The sequence below is a fragment of the Schistocerca cancellata genome, chromosome 5, assembly GCF_023864275.1.
Source record: "Schistocerca cancellata isolate TAMUIC-IGC-003103 chromosome 5, iqSchCanc2.1, whole genome shotgun sequence".
In the NCBI taxonomy this organism is placed as follows: Eukaryota; Metazoa; Arthropoda; class Insecta; order Orthoptera; family Acrididae; genus Schistocerca; species Schistocerca cancellata.
The window spans coordinates 621,895,838-621,918,427 of NC_064630.1; the positions used below are offsets into that span (position 1 = coordinate 621,895,838).

The following is a 22,590-nucleotide window of genomic DNA, read 5'->3' on the forward strand; positions in this document are numbered from 1 at the left end:
AGTTACAACTTTAAAAAAAAATGTGTTTCAGTGTTTTGTAAACTGAAACTCCAAGAGTGTGAAATAGGGGATGAGACTTTTTACAAAAATATTTTATTATGAAAGCATTTTAAAACTAAATCTATGAAAATTTAAATTTGGCTTCTCAGTTGAAAAAAAAGTATGTGTTTCACTATTTTTGGAAATTCAACCCTTTTGGGGGTGAAACAGTGGATGAAAGTTTTTATGAGAGTATTTCATTGTGCAAGCATTTTTGAAGCTAAATCCACGAAAAATTGTATTTGGCTTCTCTGTTAGAAACAAAACATGAAAATGTCACTGGTTTTGGAAATTCAACCTCTAATGGGTTGAAATAGAGGGTGAAATGTTTTATGGAAATATTTCATTGCAAAAGCATTTTTAAAGCTACATTTTTGAAAATTGGTGTTTGACTTTTTGGTTGGAGATGAAAAAATACATGTTTCACTGTTTTTTGAAATTCAGCCCCTAAGGAGATGAAAAGGGGTTTGCCTGATTCACTGACTCATCGTCACCCAGCCCAGACTGCTAACGTTACAAACTTGAAGTTTGGAGAGGGTGTGGATTTTATACTGTAAGGATCATTTGCAAAGGCATTGTCCAAAATTCCACTCCTAACTGGGTGAAATAGGGAATGAAAGGCTTTTTGAAAGTATGTTGCTATTAAGGAAATTTTGAAGCTAGAACTATGAAAACCAGTATTTGGTTTCTCAGTCAGAAAACAAAAATTCGTGTTGCAGCATTTTTGGAAATTCAAGTACTAAGTGGTAAAATAGTGAGTAAAATTTTTTTGAAAATAAATAATTATTAAAGGATTTTTTAAGGCTACATCTATGACAATTGTATTTGACTTCTCGATTAGAAATTTTAAAAAATACATACTTCAGTGTTTCGGAAATTCAACCCCTAAGGGAGTACAATAGGGGAAGAAAATTTTTAAGAAAATATTTTGTTACACTAAAAAGATTTTAAAACTAAATTTATGAAAACTGGTATTTCACTTCTTGGTTAGATACAAATAAATATTTGTTTTGGGATGTAAGTTGCTTTGGAAATATCTCCACAAGAACACAAATGGCATGATTACAAAGACTTTGGACTACCAGACCATGCTTATATGGATTTAATTAGCTTGGAAAACATAGAAGGTGTTGCACTTTGTGAACAAAATTTGCTTGAATAAAAACAAGCAAAAAAGATCTCTGCAGGTCATATAGTCTACATGAGTGAAGCAGCAGGTGCTAAGCTAGTAAATAAATAAACTTTTGGCATGCCCAACAACATTTGGCAGGATATTATCACAATGGAATATTATACTGTGACTCTAGTGCCGAAAGGATCCAGTCTTAGTCAGTACTGTTCTGGCTTATCAGAGTGCAATAAGATGTCCATAGATGTTTACCAAGAAGGATTACGAAAGTATTTCCAAACTGTGCATTGGGCCTGTATGTCAGTTATTAAGTATCTCTCACTAAAAGGTTGTTAAATATACAAGTGTTCAGTTTGACAGCTAAAGGAATACTTCACAACACATCACTTCACTATTCATATTTATTGCTCCATTGCAGTTGACAATGTCGAAAGTCAGACTAGTTTCTACAATATGTGAAAGAAAAGGCTTCTCGGAGAAGACGGTGAGAAACATGGCTGTTGGGCAATTCATGAACTATAACTACACAACAACACTGCAACATCATAGTTGGATGTCACCAAGCCATTTGCAATATTCATGCTCTAGAAGTACTTATCCTTGTTTTTAGAATTACCTATTAGTTACAGCACTGTGATATTAATGTGGTGGCCATCATCTGATCAATGACTCCACATCCCAATTACCGTACTGATAATGCATCCAAATGTCTAATTTGCTGCAAAGAGAAATCAGGTAGTCACAGCCCAACATTTCTACCATGTGAAAATCTATCATTTATACTTAGTTTGCATCTCATTATAAATACTCTATTTGGACAAGACATAGTGGAATCATGAAACTCACTTGCAGTCTGAGAATTCACTGTTTGCCATTTGTAGCTTTCTGAGTATTATTTCTTTATTTTCAAGCTTTGGACATTGAGATATTGCTGCTACTATGAAATTAACCTACATCTACATCCTTCTTCTGCAAACCACTCTGAAGTGCTTGGCAAAGGATATGACCCATTGTACCAATTATTAGGGTTTCTCCCATTCCTTTCATGTATGGAGTGTGGGGAGAATGATTATTTAAATGCCTCCATGCATACTGTAATTAATCTAATCTAATCTTGTCACAATGGCTTAAGTACTGTCACTTGTAAAAAATAACATTGCATGGCTACACTGCAACATCCACTGCACTTCTAGGTGTACATAGCAGTTTTCACACAGAAGTATATAGAAGCAAGTTGGCAAAAGCTGTATGTAAGACATTGTATGTGTGGTAGTTTCTTTATGGTGTCATTTACTCAACAGTATATATTTTTAAGTTGGTGTTTGTTGCAGTTAATGTTGCAAAGTTGAAAGCATGTATTGCATACTTGCACAAAGAAGAATGGTCTCTCTCTCTCTCTCTCTCTCTCTCTCTCTCTCTCTCTCTCTCTCTCTCTCTCTCTCTCTGTGCGTGTGTGTGTGTGTGTGTGTGTGTGTGTGTGTGTGTGTGTGTGTGTGTGCGCGCGCGCGCGCGCACGAATGCGTGTGTGTTAATGTAATATCTTTTCCATAAGACTTATAAATATATCCTAAATTAATATCTTGTTTTCTGCATGTGTTTCAGGCTCATTACTCATTCTCGAAGGCTGCACATTGGTTGGGTATTGGTACTGACAATCTAATTTCAGTAAAGACTGATGAGATGGGCAGGATGATGGTAGATGAACTAGAGCTCAGAATTCTGCAAGCAGTATCAGATGGAAAACGCCCATTTTTTGTTTGTGCTACTGCAGGGACTACAGTTCTTGGTGCATTTGATCCAATAGATCAATTAGCGAATTTATGCAGGGAACACAAATTGTGGTTGCATGTAGATGTAAGTGACAACCTGATATTTTTAGTTCAATTAAAAACTGTATATTTAGAAAATTATCAGAGAATGATAAACAACTCGTATTCTAGATGTAATTCTCTTTGTATAGTAAAAGTTATTAATGTTTTGTTAATGCTTTTATCACATTAACTTTAAACATTGTGCCAAGTAATTTAATTACAAGACAGAATGATTGGCCACTGCTTACCTTCAGGAGGTGAAATTCTTAGTTTTGCCAATAGATGTACACTGCCTGACCACAAAAGTAAAGGATCCAAAAGACATGGGTTGGATGCCAATGTAACTTTGCACATGAACACACCATCAGGAGGAATGCAAATGATTAGATTTACAATTCCCTGTAACAGTAAGAACAGCCACCAGAATTTGTTAGTGGCCGAGCGGTTCTGGGCGCTAAAGTCCGGAAACGCGCAACCGCTACGGTCGCAGGTTCGAATCCTGCCTCGGGCATGGATGTTTGTGATGTCCTTATGTTAGTTAGGTTTAAGTAGTTCTAAGTTCTAGGGGACTGATGACATCAGAAGTTAAGTCCCATAGTGCTCAGAGCCATTTGAACCATTTGAATTTGTTAGTGTTGTTCCTGTTTAGTGTTGTTACCAAACCTGGTAGGACACGAATAGGTTCAGATGTTGAGGTATCAGTATGAAGGACTTGGACATGCTGCACACTCATGTGACACAGTGTTATCAGCACCTGTCAGAGTTTGAAAGGGCCTCTTGTAGGTTTCCATTTGACCAGCTGATCAAATTGTGCAATATCCAGAATTATGGAGTATTTGGTTGTGGCAGTGGCCCAATGTTAGGCTGTATGGGACTTTTGAGGGCAGGCATACCCATTGTCCAGGTTCCGGTTGATCACATCTGACCACCACAAGGGAGGTTCAACATATTGTGCACCAAACACAATTTAGCCCCTACACTTCTGCTCCTGCCATCTGCAAACAAATAATGGACTCCCTCAACACTCTGATCATCCCATACCATTGGTCAGAAATTAGCAGCATCTGAATTAGGGAATTACTGTCCTGTGTGTGGGCTACTGTTAACATCAAAATACAAACAGCTGCATTTGGAGTGATGCCATGACCAGATAGCATGGATTATTGATGAATGTCATTATACAGGGTTACTGTAAATGATTAATTCATTTTCAAAGATCTATATTTTCCTAAGTATTACACTCATGAAGTCTGGATTTTGCACTCTATAAATGTTCTATGAATGCTCCTTTTTTCACATGACACACAGCCAAGCGGTAGCCAAGGTCAGGTGACTTGGGGAGGGGGTCAATATGCGGAATCCAGTGATGTGGAAGTTAGTAGGTAGCAATGAACATTGATGCTCCATTGAGGGGGTGCCTTGTTTTGTTGGAAGATGAAATTCTCAGAATCAGCAGTCAGTTGTGGAAACAACCACAGCTGCAACATATTAAGGTAAGAGCTACCCATCACAGTCTTCTCACAGAAGAAAAATGGCCCATACAGCCTTCTTTGTGACACTGCACAAAAAATATTAACCTTTGGCAAATCTCATTCATGCACCACAATTTCATAAGGATTTTCAGTGCCCCACACTTGCACATTGTGTGACTAACCTTTCCAGATAAATGAAAGGTTGCTTCATTGTTGAAGTGTCATCTTGCTTGGAGATGAAATTGTCATCCTCTAGTGGTTCATACATAGTGATACAAAATTGAAGGCACTGGCCATAATCTTCTACTTTGAATTATCCCACAAGCTGTGGATGGTATGGTTTGAAATACATAATCTTCCACACATTTTGCTGTGGTATTCCAAGTTTTTGGTGTATGTGGACTGTTGATTTTTTTGGACTACATACGAAACTTTTTGTCACCCACCCCACAGTGGCATCTGGCACACTTGGTTGACTAGTACTTTTATTTTTACAGAGACAATGTGTCCCTAAATTGTCAAGGCCAACACACAAAACTCTCTTTATGTGGTGGTTCTTTTCCATAATTACTTCTGAATGCATGCTGCAATACTGTAACAGATAAACATTCACGTATTCCAACACCAAAAACTCTTCTCTTGCTTTGTCACCATTTTGTCAAGGCACTGCACTGGTGGGCACAATGCAAACTCAGTGAGTTTGTGGTTCTATTCATGCATCAGTCATACTTGCATATGTAATACTTTGGAAAATATGGAACTTTGAAAATAAATGAATCATTTATAGTAGCCCTGTATAATGTTCAGTGATGAACTGCAGTTCAGCAGTGCCCAGGATAATCATTGTCGATGAGTATGGCCATTTTGGTGAGAGGTCTAATTATTTCAATGCTCTGAAAAGGCACAGCATTGTTAATTCTGACACAATGTGGTGGAGAGCATCAGGTCTGACCTCAAGTATTTCTCCTCATGTGACGGTATCGTAGAGTCATTTTTTGACAGGAAAATGCTCCTCCACACATGGCAAGTGTCTCTATGAAGTGCCTGTGTGTTGTTGAGGTACTCCCTTGGCCAGCAAAATCCCCAGACCTGTCCCCAATAGCAAATGTGCGAGATCAGCTTGTATGTCAACTCCATGCCACAGCCCGTATCTAGTACATTAAGGACCAGTTATATCAGTTGTGAGTCAGTTTACTTCAGGAGGGGATACAGTGGTGTGGTTATACATTTTACAACTGAGTCGGTGCATCAGTGCATGCATGCAACCAAGAATGGGCACAATATCATATTGATAAGTGAGCTCATATTGCCAAGTTCTCTGTAAAATTGACTCAGTTTTGTAATCGCTGATACAATGCCACATCACCTCTCAGTCCATGAAATTTTATTTCATTTCCTCCTTCACTTCTGGGTGCTTCATTCTTTTTTATCAGACAGTATATATAAAAGTACAATAAAATATCCTAGTTTTTGAAACTATTAGTTCCTTACCTGGGAAAATAAGAGGGAAAGATAAAGAAATGGTAGAAAGGAGCAGCAATTCTCTCATCTCCAAGGATGAGAGGACCCATCTATTATAAGGACAAGGACAGACAAAGATGAAGGGTGAGACATCAAGGAGAGTAATAGGTCAAGGATAATACCAGATAACTATCTCTGTCTAGGTAGCTATCTTTTCCTTCCTATTCCCTCTGATGTCTCCCTCTTCATATTTTCTCTTTTTGCATTCACAACTGGTGGGTCCATCTCAACCTGAGGTCTGAGTGATTTGCCTCTCCTTTCTCACCTTCCCCAACTTATTCCTCATTCCTCCATGAGGAAGATTCTGAAAGCTCCATATATCTTTTTTTAACTTTTAAATGTCTCTTTTTGCAGGTATTTGGAATTACACTTCCAGAATGTAAGCAGTAGCCAATCATTCTGTATCCATTGTAACAGAAAGGTGGATGTAAAGGTGCGGAGTGGTTTATCGAGTGTGAGTGAGGATACAACTTTGAAATACATGTATTAACATATACCAAGTTGAGACAATCTTAAGAAAACATCAACAAAATATCACATTTTGCAAATACAAACTAGAGTCGAGCAGATGATTCATCAGAATAAATACCTGAGCTGCCATAAAAACACATGAACTAGGAACCATTGATATAGCAGATCCAAACTGTCTGTCAACATATCAATCATAAGCTTCCTCAGTAACATACAAATTATTGAAAAAAAAAAAACCCATACACCTGGAAATTAATCATTATTGACATTACAAGGAAGTAGGTAACGGGTGCAAAATTACTCACTCCTTATACCAGCATTAATCTCATAATCATGAGAAATGGATTTAACAAAACCTTTGAAATGTAGCAATTCTCAAAGTGGAAAACTGATAATTAATGTCAATGCATTAGAATGACTCTGTTGTGTTGAGCACTCAGCAACTCAGTCTTAGTGAAATAATCGTACATTACAGCCGACACTTTGAAATGCAACACCTTCACGAATCCATGACAGGTAAATAACATGAGTGCATTAAAATGCTTCCATCAAATAAATCATCACCTTGAGTAGTTTATGAATTAGACTTTCCAGAACAAGCATATGCTAAATCAGTACCCTAAGGTTTAAAAGACAAAACATATATTCCTTTATTCTCTATGTGTAACCAAGAGGCCAATTTCCTCCCAAAAACACAACATGTCTGCACCAGTCATGTGTCATGGAAGTTATACAACTTCTGACATGTCTTACTTTGCCACTATGATGTGCATACACCACCAGCAAGTCTGAAGGGCAATAGAATGCCCTAGTGGATAACCAATATCAATTCAGCCAGGTCTAATGCATGCCTCCAAGTACAACTGTCATACCCAGTTCTCAGAGCTGTTCCTTGATTCCAGAGACTAGCAGTCCTGGTACACCACACAATCCACAGTGTGTCTAAGTTTTCTGTTACATTATAACTGTCCACCTCCATCATGGTTGTCACTCTCTGCTCCACGCACCACCTTACCCTCTGGCACACTGTGGCACCATGCAACTTCATCACACCATCAGGTGAAGCAGACCACACACTCCATTCTTACACAAGGAGGGAGATAGAAAATAGCCAGCACCAGTGCCGACACAGCAGATATTCCTACCACCCACTCCCCCTTTCACCACCACCACTACTACTCTAAATCATGGCTGGGGAGAACTGTAACATCCTTACCAGTGTGCTGAGCTCCTAAAAGTACCATTACTAGGCTAAGAAATCTTCTAATACACAATGGCCCTCTGTACCGGGTCAACAGTTTTTTTAGACATTCCTTCCACCCATTTACTGACCCCCTGGAAATTCTTAATGTAGACAATATCACCAACTTGGTAAGCATTTGGCCACTGCTGCTGGTTGTGATGTGTGGCTTCCTTCCTGTGGACCTCCCGGATATTTCTCCTGGCCAATCTCCCTTGCACAGCAACATGTTGAGGATTCTTCCCTTCAGGCAATAGATCCTTAATTGCCACAAGCTGCACTGTGGAGATGCTACCTGATAACCCAGAAGTAACTTGGCTGGTGTAGATCCATGAGCCTCATAATCCACTGTATTAAAATATGTGGCCAACTAGAGCAGAGAACTGTCCCAATTGCTTTGATGCTTATGATGGTAGGTGATCAGGCCAGATCTGACATTGTAATTAAGGTGCTCAGCATAAGAGGTTTAGAATAGTATTGGGTTGTGGTCATGTGTTGCACTCCAGTTCCTAAATAAAGTTGTTTAAATACCTTGGCAATAAAACAGCTCACATTATCACTAATGATGGATTTTTTCAGTCCAAAGGTCCCAAAAATCCTACTTAACTGGGTGACTGGGTGCATTGTCACCCCTTTGTTAGGCAACAGCCATACAAATCTGGTACAGGCATCAATACAAACCAAAATATACTTGTTCCCATCCCTAGATCTCTACATGGGCTGACAAAATCTATATACAGCCATTGAAATGTCTTATCAACAGGTTTCGAAGCCAAGTACTCGACCTTGGTATTCTGAGCAGATTTACTCATAGCATATCCTCCTGCAACTCTCCATGTCCATTTTCAACTATAAGAAGAAGTCCCAGATATTATGTACCCCCAAATGACTCATCCCCCTCTCTCACTGGGGATTCAAGGAAATATTTAAATAACAGTGGGACCAGTTCCTCAGTGCTACAACCTTTCTTTGTCCTAGGCCACATACCTTACAACATAGCATCTTATTTTCATTAAATAAGGGTCTACACACTCATCATCCTAAATCCTCTACTTGACGACCCTCAGAAGTCCATCCTAATCTTGAAATTCTCTAATATCTCTTATCTCACTAGGGATCTGAGTCAGGATGGAACTAATTTTATCTGCCTGTTCCTGTTCACCCTCTGGAGGATGACCCATTGGACAATCGTCCTCTTATACATACATGCAGCTTAAATCATCTGCCAACACATTCTAAGAGTTCTTGATATTGTGGACTTCAAATTTGAATGTAAGTATCCTGGTAGCCCACTTTCAATTTGTATTGTCTTTTGGGGCCTAGCTAATACCCAACTCAAGGCTTGATTGTCTGTTTCTAGGATAAATTTGTGGTGTTCCAGGTAGTACTTAAATTTCTCCATCCCCAAACAAAACAGTAAGAGCTTCTAGCTCATGCATGGAATACTTCCTCTCCAACTCATTTAACCCCTGAGAGGCATAAGCAGTTGCCCTGCACACCCTTCTTTTTTATGTAAAAGAACCCCACCAAATTCTTGTCCCGAGGCATCAGTTTGTAAAATAAATTCTCCATTAAAAGTTGGTATAGCTAACCCTTATGCAGACTGTAATGCATGTTTAAGTGCTAAGAATGCAGTTGTCTGTTTCCAGGATAAATTTGTGATGTTCCAGGTAGTACTTAAATTTCTCCATCCCCAAACACAAAAGCGAGAGCTTCTACCTCATATATGGAGTACTTCCTCACTCCCCTTCTTTCTTATGTAACGGAGCCGCACCAAATCCTTGTCCTGAGGCATCAGTTTGTAAAATAAATTCTCCAATAAAAACCGGTAGAGCTAACACTGGTGCAGACTGTGATGCATGTGTAAGTGCTAAGAATGCAGCCTCCTCAGAGGGACCCCATGTAAATGTACATTCCTTCCAGCACAATTCATTCAGAGGAGAAACTTTCTCAGCAAACCCCTCAGTGAACATGCAGAAGAAATTAATCATCGCAATGATCTGGCAACCTGTTTAACAATACATGGATGAGGCAATTGATTTATAACCTCCACTCAGCCAGGACTGATGAAATCCCCTCTTCCAACACATTATGTCCCATGAATTTCACTGAAGGAGAGGCAAAACTCATCTTCTCAGGATTTACCGTCAGGCCCACTTTTTGTAATTGCCCAAACACTTCCTCCAAATGTATCAGACACTCCTGAATAAATTTACTGTATACCACTCCATCATCTAAATAGTGGTACACGAACTTGAACTTCACATCAGAAAATAGAACATCCATCAATTGTGACAGGACAGTAGCCCCTATCGCATGCCCAAAAGGAACTCTATTAAATTCAAATAAATTCATATCAGTGGTAAAAGTAGTGACTGGTTTGAATTCTTTGTCTAAATGTACCTGTTTGTAAGCCTGGTTAAGATCTAATGTGGTAAAAACCTGAGCCACTCGGAACCGCCCAAAGCACAAGTGAAGGTCTGGCAAAGGTACTGACCTTAACACGACATTTTTATTTCATTCCTTATAATCCACTACTGGCCAGTATTCCACATTGGATTTGGTCACTACAAATATTGGTGCCATGTAGGGTGAGGGGGACAAATGACACCTTGATCCAACATTTTCTTTATTTTTTCTCTTAATATCATCATAGGCAGAGATAACCTTTACAGTGTCACTGTAACTGGCACTTGCTCCAGTAGCTCAGTGTCATACTTGAGGATGTGCGTGACTTGCAGTTTCTTTGTTAGCACTTCTGTAAATTAGGAACAAAGAGCTTTGATTTTGCTCTTAACAAACACATTGAAATGGTTTGACTGATCATTACATGTACCCGACTCCCCTTCAACCATCCTCCTTTCCAGGGATTGCTCCTTTCCAACTATTGTAACAACACCCTCACTAAAATGGCAGAACTTGAACAGAGCTCCCAGTTTAAATTTGAAATAATAGCTCCTTCCAACCTAATCTGGAATTAATCTCACCTTCCCACTGAAGTCAGCTCCGAGTATGCAAGATGTGGCCAAATTTTTAATGATCATCGTATTAATTTTCCATAAAATTTAAAAAGGGAAATGGATAGGTTAAAGTTAGATATGGTGGGAATTAGTGAAGTTCGGTGGCAGGAGGAACAAGACTTCTGGTCAGGTGAATACAGGGTTATAAATACAAAATCATATGGGGGTAATGCAGGAGTGGTTTAATAATTAATTAAAAAAATAGGAGTATGGGTAAGCTACTACAAAGAGCATAGTGAACGCATTATTGTGGCCAAGATAGACCCAAAGCGCATGCCTACTACTGTTGTACAATTTATATGCCAACTATCTCTGCAGATGACGAAGAAATTGATGAAATGTATGATGAGATAAAAGAAATTATTCAGGTAGTGAAGGGAGACGAAAATTTAATAGTCATGGGTGACTGGAATTCGGGAGTAGGGAAAAGGGAGAGAAGGAAACATAGTAGGTGAATATGGATTGGGGCTAAGAAATGAAAGAGGAAGCCGCCTGGTAGAATTTTGCACAGAGCATAACTTAATCATAGCTAACACTTGGTTCAAGAATCATGAAAGAAGGTTGTATACATGGAAGAACCCTGGAGATACTAGAAGGTATCAGATAGATTATATAATGGTAAGACAGAGATTTAGGAACCAGGTTTTAAATTGTAAGACATTTCCAGGGGCAGATGTGGACTCTGATCACAATATAGTGGTTATGAACTGTAGATTAAAACTGAAGAAACTGCAAAAAAGTGGGAATTTAAGGAGATGGGACCTGGATAAACTGAAAGAACCAGCGGTTGTAGAGAGTTTCAGGGAGAGCATAAGGGAACAATTGACAGGAATGGGGGAAAGAAATACAGTAGAAGAAGAATGGGTAGCTTTGAGGGATGCGATAGTGAAGGCAGCAGATGATCAAATAGGTAAAAAGACGAGGGCTAGTAGAAACCCTTGGGTAACAGAAGAAATATTGAATTTAATTGATGAAAGGAGAAAATATAAAAATGCAGTAAATGAAGCAGGCAAAAAGGAATACAAACGTCTCTAAAATGAGATTGACAGGAAGTGCAAAATGGCTAAGCAGGCATGGCTAGAGGACAAATGTAAGGATGTAGAGGCTTATCTAACTAGGGGTAAGATAGATACTGCCTACAGGAAAATTAAAGAGACCTTTGGAGAAAGGAGAACCACTTGTATGAATATTAAGAGCTCAGATGGAAACCCAGTTCTAAGCAAAGAAGGGAAAGCAGAAAGGTGGAAAGAGTATGTAGAGGGTCTATACAAGTGCAATGTACTTGAGGACAATATTATGGAAATGGAAGAGGATATAGATGAAGATGAAATGGGAGATATGATACTGTGTGAAGAGTTTGACAGAGCACTGAAAGACTTGAGTCGAAACAAGGCCCCCGGAGTAGATAACATTCCATTAGAACTGCTGACAGCCTTGGGAGAGCCATTCATGACAAAACTCTACCATCCGGTGAGCAAGATGTATGAGACAGGTGAAATACCCTCAGACTTCAAGAAGAATATAATAATTCCAATCCCAAAGAAAGCAGGTGTTGACAGATGTGAAAATTACCGAACTATCAATTTAATAAGTCACAGCTGCAAAATACTAACACGAATTCTTTACAGACGAATGGAAAAACTGATAGAAGCTGACCTCGGGGAAGATCAGTTTGGATTCTGTAGAAATGTTGGAACACGTGAGGCAATACTGACCTTACGGCGATCTTAGAAGAAAGATTAAGGAAAGGCAAACCTACATTTCTAGCATTTGTAGACTTAGAGAAAGCTTTTGACAATGTTGATTGGAATACTCTCTTTCAAATTCTGAAGGTGGCAGGGGTAAAATACAGGGAGTGAAAGACTATTTACAATTTGTACAGAAAGCAGATGGCAGTCATACGAGTTGAGGGGTATGAAAGGGAAGCAGTGGTTGGGAAGGGAGTGAGACAGGATTGTAGCCTATCCCTGATGTTATTAAATTTGTATATTGCACAAGCAATAAAGGAAACAAAGGAAAAGTTCGGAGTAGGTATTAAAATCCACGGAGAAGAAATAAAAACTTTGAAGTTCGCTAATGACATTGTAATTCTGTCAGGGACAGCAAAGGACTTGGAAGAGCAGTTGAACGGAATGGACAGTGTCTTGAAAGGAGGGTATAAGATGAACATCAACAAAAGCAAAATGAGGATAATGGAATTTAGTCGAATTAAGTCGAGTGATGCTGAGGGAATTAGATTAGGAAATGAGACACTTAAAGTAGTAAAGGAGTTTTGCTATTTGAGGAGCTAAATAACTGATGATGGTCGAAGTAGAGAGGATATAAAATGTAGACTGGCAATGGCAAGGAAAGCGTTTCTGAAGAAGAAAAATTTGTTAACATCGAGTATAGATTTAAGTGTCAGGAAGTCGTTTCTGAAAGTATTTGTATGGAGTGTAGCCATGTATGGAAGTGAAACGTGGACGATAAATAGTTTATAGAAACTTTTGAAATGTGGTGCTACAGAAGAATGCTGAAGATTAGATGGGTAGATCACATAACTAATGAGGAGGTATTGAACAGAATTGGGGAGAAGAGGAGCTTGTGGCACAACTTGACTAGAAGAAGGGATCGGTTGGTAGGACATGTTCTGAGACATCGAGGGATCACCAATTTAGTATTGGAGGGCAGCGTGGAGGGTAAAAATCGTAGAGGGAGACCAAGAGATGAATACACTAAACATATTCAGAAGGGTGTAGGCTGAAGTAGGTAATGGGAGATGAAGAAGCTTGCACAGGATAGAGTAGCATGGAGAGCTGCATCAAACCAGTGTCAGGACTGAAGACCACAACAACAACAAAATCTCCCAAGGCCACCTTAACCAGCAAACTCCCTTTAACTGTTAAACTTGATTGTCTGCCATAATAAACAACTCCTTTTCTGATGACAATCCTTCCCACTTACATTTACCTTGATGTTGGGTGAACTAGTCATAATCAATTGCCAAGATTGTACTTCCTACATCCAGGAGTGCACAACCTGGCTCATTATTTTTATAGCAATACATACAAAGGCAGTAGATTATTCAACATATCCCTAATCACACATATTAGTTTATTCTGTCCATGATACAATAATTGTCATAACTCAGATTGCAATGTCTTCCCCATACAATCCATCTTCATAGGACCTGGTGTCTTACAATTCTAGTATTTCAATTTTGAGTTTTCCCCTATGACAAAATATCATTCCTCACTACCTGCGCATTGCATACCCACCTGGATGGTATTTCCTTGCATATTCACTTTCTTGTTCACAAAATTCTTCCCTTTCCATTTCTTCCTTTGCTAGTCAAGGTACTCCCTAGCTTGCATCTGTGTGATCAGATTCTCTAATTGTAGAAACATCCTAGGTACTTGACAGAATACCGCCCTCTGCCTACTTTCAGGGATCAACCTTTCTAATAAGTGTGTTACAACCTGTTCATCCGTGTGATTGAGAACCAGTGCCAATATGCTTCATTTAACTTTGGCAACATATTCCACTAATGGTTCTTTACAACCTATCTCCTTTTTGCACTGCCAATAAACCATTTCCCTCAAAGCTAGGGGAGGAATGAGCCTAATTTTCAGTGCCTACACCCTTGCCATGTCCCCTTATTTTGTATAGCTTGCAAAATCTCATTGCATAGTCTATCTTTCACTGTCATGGCAATTAATCTTAAGGCATCAGTTTCACTTATTCCATGGTCAACGCTTTTTTCTGAAATTCTAATGAAAAATACAAAAACTTCACCATTGAATCCACTGACTCAAGCAACATACTAGTACACTGCTTTAAAATATCTTGCAACAGATTTTACAACATGGTAAACATAATATTCAGGACTGCTACCATCATGTCCCCATTGTGAGCCTCTAAATTATTGACAGGATGCATATCCTGCACATCTGTGGCTCTATCACTCCTGCACAACCATTCCAAAATATTCCCACTATAATTCCATAGCTCCGTGGCTTGTCCCAGATCAACAACAACCACATCATTCATTATATCGAGATAATGATTGAATTGGGACTGTAACCTTGAATCTGACTAGTCATAGAACCCTCCGAGTCCTGGGTAATTTCTACTATCTCTACAAACGTTTCACAAATGAAAGCAGCAGCTGAGGTTGCCTCATTGGTATGGCTGCTTTACGTACCACTGGTAGACGTACTTGTTCAGTCAATTTCTCTATCATACCCATGGGTTCAAGCCTCCATCACTCCAATTTGGAAACAAGCTCACTTCACCTCAGACAAACTGGATGCCTAACAATGCCAGGAATTCTGGAAAATACAAAATGATGAGTACCCACAACTTAATATCTGCTGCCACTCCTTGCCCTCTGTTGCTTAATCAACCATTCAACCATGCTCAGCTATCCATTTTGTAATGGAAAGGTGGATGTAGAGGTGCAGAGTGATTGATTGAATGTGAGTTGGGATCCTATTTTGATACACATTTATTAGGATAGACCAAGTTGAGACAATCTTAAGAAAACAGCAATAAAATACCAGATTTTGTTCATAAAGACTAGACTCTAGTAGACTGATGCATCAGAATGAGTACCTGAGCTGACATAAAAGCACAATAAACTAAGAACCATTGATTCAGCACATCCAAAGAGTCCATCAATGTATCAATCATAAGCTTTCTCAGTAATGCACAAGTAAATGAAAAAACACACGTGCACTTGAAAATTAATCCTTAATGGACATTACAAGGAAGCAGCTAATGTGCACAAAAATACCATTTCTTATATCAGCATTAATCTCTTAAGCATGAGAAATGGATTTAGCAAAACATTTGAAATGTAGCAGTTCTCAAAGTGGAAAACTGATAATTAAAATCAATGATTTAAATGACTCTGTTAGGTAAATCATCATGTTGAGTGCTCTGCAACTCAGTCTTGGCAAAATAATAGTGCAATACAACTGACACTTTGGAATGCACCACCTTCAAGGATCCATGACAGGTAAATAACATGGGTGGATTAAAATGATTCCATCAAATATATCATCACCTTTAGTATGTCATGAACTAGACATTCTGGAACAAGCGCACACTGAAACAGGACCCTAAGGTTTAAAAGACAAAACATATATTCCCTTGTTTGTGTGTAACCAAGAGGCCAAGTTCCTCCCACAGTCATATCATGTCTGCACCAGTCATGTATCATGGAAGTTATACCACTTCTGACATGTGTTACTTTTCCACTATGATGTGCATCCACCATGTGCAAGTCTTAAGGGTGATAGAGTGCTCCAGTGGATAAAAATATCAATTCAGCCAGAGCTAATGCACACCTCCAAGTACAACCATCACACCCAGTTCTTGGACCTGTTCCTCCACATCACCAGGACTGATAGACAGCTTGGGCACATGATTCCAAAGATTAGCAGTATGAGCACACTGCACAATTCACAGTCTGCCTGAGTTAGCTGTCACATTGTAACTGTGAGCCTTTGTCCTGGCTGTAACTTGCCATCCCACCCACTGCCATGTCCTCTAGTGCGCTGGTGCCATGCGACCTTGTCATACTATCTGGCAGTGCAGATCACGAACTCCATCCTTACAGAAGGAGGAAGATAGAAAATAGATGGCACCAGTGCTGACAGGGCACACCACATAGCATTAAAAATGTTTGACTGAGTTTTCTATTTGATAAAATGTTACCAAAATATAGAGAAAATAATCAAGTAGCTCAGTTCAGCATGTTCTGCTCTTAGAATTATCTCTTATTGTGTTGGCCTAAATACCAGGGTATTGGCTTTCTTTTGCATATTTTCACTCCCTGTTGAATTATCTGCTGTGGCTACATGCCTAACATAAATAAAGCATTTATTCAACACAGGATTCTTTTAATGTTTTGAAAGTCTTACACTCACCTCTCATTACATTTACACTTACTAGTTTCAGCTGAATTGCGATTTGCACAATCATAATAGAGACACAAAAATAATTTTCACATAGATTATCCCTTCTTCTCCATGGTTCAGAATGGAATTATGTATTCTGGTGGAAATGCTTCAACAATACACAATAAATGGCAGATCCTTACCAGTTCAAAAGAAAATGACAAAGAGTAGTTCATTACATACTTTTTATACAAAATAACTGTCTGGAGTCAGGTCTTGAAATTTTCTGTTAGCTACATGGAAAGTAATGATGTTCCATTAAAGCTGCAAGACAAATGGTAGTTTACTGTAAAAAGGCCTCAGTTGTTACATTTGTAGGTAACTATGCAGCCAGAAAAATACCCATGTAATCATGTAAATATTAAGTTACCTGCAGAGGATATCGAGTAGTTATTTAATACAGCTGAAGAAGTAGCAGCTAGGTTAAATTTAGCTGTTGTAATCACAAATAGTATAAGGAAGTACAGTTACACATGCCACTCTCTGATCACATGTGTAGTTTGAAAAAGTCTATGGTCATGAAGAAAGTTTATGTCTCACTCCAAGAGTAGACTACACACCATTGTAATACTTCCAGCTGAATATCAGCAATGTAGTTTAAATAAACATTAATAGTGAAATGGCTGGTTTGGCTAAGAAGTTTTTTCTCAGTTCACTTGCTGCAATGATGGAGGATATCATCAAAACCTTGGAATTTTATCTGTATTTGACATGACAAGTGAACCAAGAAATTTTTATGAGACATGGATGGCTGTTGCTAAATCACAAGAAGCATTAAAAGCAGATGTAAGATTTAACTAATGTTCAGTTTTTTTGTCAAAGTCTATCTGTGCAGCTATTAATTTCAGCAGTGAATCAGAATGCTATAATTCATAAGTCCAGGCACGGCTTCATTCAAAGTTATAAGTTCAGTTCAGGTTAAACTTTGCCTAAGTAAATGAAATAGCACAGATCCAAACAGAGTTAACCTCACTAACATTCCAAAATTTCAATTGTAGCTGAAAAACTTAGTCTTTCATAGCAATTATTGGTGAAAAATCTTTCAGAACTGTCTATTCAAAAAAGTTAAAGTTCACAACAAATGAAGTTAAGGGACATTACAATTCACTGTCACTTCACAAGAATTTCCAAGTATAGGAAGCTATCTAATATTTTTCTAAGTCTAAAATGCATACAGCTCACTGACCAGAATAATGCAAGTTCCACTTCCAGCAATTGTCAAACTAAGTGCCTGCATTGCTTACATACTCTAGCTTAAATGATTTTGTCCCCACCACATGTCACAACACTAACTATTAAAGTTATCGAATTGTTCATTCCAGTCATTCTGATATTCTCTTTCTTACTTAAAGGCTAAAACTACGCCTATGCATGTTGGGAAGCTACATCTAATATTGCCAAACTCTGGACAGTTATGACATTTGTATCCATAATTGGGTGTTCTGATATTTCTGTTATAATCCATGAGTTGTGATGTAAAACCTGTAGTGCTGGACGAAAAAACACTTGAGACATGTGCATTGGCACATGCGCATTGGCACTGTTGTGGATTCTTGGAAGCCTAGATTTACTTCTGGAGGAGGTTGAGTGGATACTTCAATACAAACAAAATGTTGGATCTCTTTATTAAAGTTTGAACAATATAAAATACTTAACTTTCGAACAATTGCTGTCCAAAGGAATATCACTGTGTATTTGTTACTGTCACTGAACACTATAACGTATCACGTGATATGTTTCAGAATGATAGTCTCATCTCAATGTACAACTGACTGTAAAATTGAATACACAGTTCTGACTTCTAATACAAACTAAGTGCCTGCATTGCTTACTTGCTCTAGCTTAAATGCTTTTGTCCCCATCACATGCCACAACGCTAACAATTAAAGTTATCAAATTGGATGCTGTCGTCATAAGTGATGCTTGCAGAGTCGTGCTGAGTGGCACTGCATTCTGACAGAAGTAATCTTCTGGCAGCAGAGGCATGTGTACACTGACTTCTCTCATTTATCATTGCATCTGGCAGTGGCTTTCCTTACTTGTGGTTCCACTGTGAGGTACCATCTTTGACATGGGATGTCATTCTTTGGATGATACCACATTACTCCTGCCAAACCTCCCCATCATCATCATGTAGTGTTGTCACGTGACAACAGTGAGCTGGAGGGTGGCGGTTGTGGTGGGGGAGGGGGGGGGGGTGAGGAGATGGGAGGTCTTAAAACAGATGTTGATGAGAAGACAAGGAATGGAACAAGAAACTACACTGATGACAGCTCCCTGTCTGCAGCACAGTATCCACCTTGTGAGTGACACTGTGGTTGGTTGGAACTCAAGTGGCACAGTGATGGCTGTATGGCGCAGTGCCCCCATGGACATCGGTTTGGGCTGCAAGACCATCGGTGATGGGATGACTTCAATCTCCATTGGTACCATTCTGGAAGCACTAACCGCAATGGGTGGAAAGATGGAGATGACAGCTGTTGTGGAGCCCAGTGATGTGCTATAGTCTGTGGGCAAAAATTCTATGGCAAAGTCACAGACATAAGTCTGCCAGACCTTGCTCTGGTGACACCTGAGCAGCCCAGAGTAACTGTGAATGATGTAAGAGGAACGACCCAAGACTGGTGTGACAAGACCGTGCTCTGGACACTGTGTTGTACTAATAACTTTAAAGTGAACTGTCCTGCATCTGAATCTTTGTCTAACCAAACTGTTTCCATGGTGACCACAAAATATGCATCAGGGTACAACGATGACAACCATTTAATAATTCAGTCAGTGACATCCTGCCCTGTTGAAAGGAGCAGCAGGATAAAAGAAAAATCTTTAAGGTCTGCTCCCATGTGTGAGAGGAAAGGTCTTTCTCCATGTGATTTTTGAAATGTTCAAAGGAACCATTCAGCTTCATCATTATATGGAGGGTGAAAAGGTACAATAATTGCATAGTTATGCCACTGGCAGCACAAAACTATTGAAAATTGCCTGATGTGAATTGTGCTCCAGTGTCCATGACAAGGGCCTCAGGAAGATCTTCCAGACAAAAAAATAGAAGACAAAGCTGATACCATACTAGCAGCAATGGTGGATGTTAAGTGGACTACAATAGGAAATTGTGTTGTACTAATAACTTTAAACTGAACTGTCCTGCATCTGAATCTTTGTCTAACCAAACTGTGTCCATAACAAGGGCCTCAGGAAGATCTTCAAGACAAAAAAATAGAAGACAAAGCTGATACCATACTAGCAGCAATGGCGGATGTTAAGTGGACTACAATAGGAAAATAACACCCATCACATGTTTTTGCATGGACCCATAAAGTCAATGTGATATGTTGCCGTGGTCTAGACAGACGTGGTCCCTGAGAAAAGCATCACAGTGGAGCAAATTGGTGCTCTGTACAAACAGTGCAATGAGAAGTCATTTGCTGAATTTTGGCGTCCATGTCCTACCGAGTAAAATAATGTTGGGCAAGTTGCTTTGTGGGGACTATTCCCCACTGATCTTGGTGCAACAAAGACAAAACTTACTGCCAGACTAAATGACGACACACACCCATTCATCAGTATTCTCTGTATGCAACAGTGGAACACCTGACACCATGATGATGTGAAAAGTAGTGACATGGGTTGGGAATTTCTTTCAAACTATGTGACGACCCTTGGCACACATATTGCAAAACTACCTGAAAAGCTATGTTGGAAGCATTTGCTTCAGCAATACACTGAAAATCAAGAGGAAAATTTTAAAAATTTCAAAATCCTGAGCATTGGTTTGATAACATGATTCCTCAGATGAATCAAAAGCAGTGTCAGTACTTATTGGTAACGGAGACAAGAAATCATTCAGATATTGTGCAGTGGACCTGTACAACAACTCATATTGATAATTAGACAATAACAGAGCACAAAATTGCAATTTTTGAGCTGTCCATGATGGGATAGGTTTGGAAGAATTGAACAAATATTGGTGGAGCTTGGTAATACCATAGATAATGGTGAGAATCTCTTTTTCAAGCTGACTATAATTGCATTGTGTTTTGTTGAGAGCTTTCAAGGCAAATGTTATGGGTTGATCAGATGAACCAGTTCTATAGAAGAGTATGGCACCAATCCCATAAGATGTATCCACAGTAACACAACAGATTTAGCTAGATCAAAATGAATTAGATGATGATGACTTCACAATGCATCCTAAAACCACTGAAATGCATACTGATATTCTCGAGACCATGCAAAAGGAGTGCCTTTCTGGTATAGCTCATTCAGCAGAGCAGCAGTTTTCAAAAATTTGCAATAAACTTACTATAATACGCAATTTTTCCTCTAACTTTTCCTTGATGTTATGGGGCGCTGGCAGATATTTAGTCGCAGACAAGTGCAAATAAGCAGGATGGATATGCTGTGCATGTATGACACATCATAAATATTCAAGTTCTTCATGGAAGAAGAATTACTTTTCCTTGTTACATTTAAGCTAGTCACATAATGCACTGTAAACAAACATTGTAAATTTGCCAACTCTTCAGCAGGTATACGAGGGGGGACCCAAAAGAAACCGGACTCCGAGGGTGCTGCCACTCGTACATGTAGTGCAGGGTTCTCACGCTAGATGGTGTTAGTAGAGACCTTCATGAAGCAGCTGTGCAGATGGCGTCAGTGTAGAGCTGAACGTGCAAGTGTGGTATTGCATATCTCTGTCTGTTGGCGGGTTACCTCTGCGAAGTCGTTATGACAACTTTAAAAGAACAAATAGTGTGTGTGAAATTTTGTTTCCTGCTTAAAAAAAGTTCAATGGAGACACACCAAATGCTTCAGGAAGCTTTCCAGAAGGACGCTATGAGCTGCACACAGGTTTTTGAGTGGTTTGGGTGCTTTAAACGTGATGAGATGTGTGTTGAAGGCCAAGCTCGTTCTGGACGCCCTTCAACATCACAAAATGAGGAGAACATTGAAAAGGTCCGCCAAAAGATCAATGAAGATCGTCGCCAAATGATCGACCAAATTTCAGCAGAGACATGAATCAGATGGAACTCATGCCAGTGGATTTTGAGTGAGGATTTGCACATGAGACAAGTTGCTGCTAAATTTGTTCCGCAACTTCTCACACAGGAGCAAGAAACCATCCACATGAATGTGTGTCAGGACTTGAAAACAGAGATTGCACATGATCCAAACTTCTTGAACAAAGTCATTACAGCAGATGAGATTTGGTGTTATGGGTATGACCCAGAAACCAAGCAAGTGTCAAGCCGGTGGAGGACTCTCAACTCCCCCAGACCAAAAAAAGCAAGGCAAGTGAAGTCAAATGTGAAGATGATGATCATTGTCTTTTTGATGTTTGTGGAATTGTGCATTGGGAATTAGTACCCCCTGGGCAGACTGTTAACCAACACTTTTACTTGGATGTTTTAAGGCGTCTGCGAGAGGATGTGAGGAGGAAACACCCGGAACTTTGGTGGTCAGGTGACTGGTTTCTGCATCATGACAATGCTCCAGCACACACGGCCTTACGAGTGGCACACTATTTGGCATCTCAGAGGTGGTCTGTCATTCCCCCCCTCCATATTTGCCGGACCTAGCCCCGTGCGACTTTTTCCTATTTCCACGAATGAAAAAAACGCTAAAAGGGGAGTGTTATGATGATGTGGAAGCGGTAGAAACAGCTTCGCAAAGGGCACTGGACAATATCAAACTTGAAGAGTTCCAAACATGCTTCCAACAGTGGGAAAAGAGACTTGACAAGTGCATCACATGTAATGGAGAGTATTTTGAAGATGAGTGAAGTAATTTTGTAAGAAGGTTCATCAATAAATTTTTTATGACAACAATCTGGTTTCTTTTGGGTCCCCCTTGTATGACCCATGACAACAATATCATCCAGATATTTTTTACATTAAGGGATTTTTGCTGTTAACTGTTCCAGGAAGCACTGAGAAACAGCATGA

At 39.3% G+C, this 22,590-nt stretch overlaps 1 protein-coding gene across 1 annotated transcript in view; it reads left to right on the forward strand.

The window, feature by feature from the left end:
* Positions 1-22,590, forward strand: part of LOC126188567 (acidic amino acid decarboxylase GADL1) — a 188,544-nt gene that overhangs the window by 110,449 nt on the left and 55,505 nt on the right. The window contains exon 5 of the mRNA XM_049930168.1: positions 2,771-3,022. Coding sequence (XP_049786125.1) covers positions 2,771-3,022 — 252 coding nt within the window. The remainder of the gene's footprint in view (positions 1-2,770; positions 3,023-22,590) is intronic.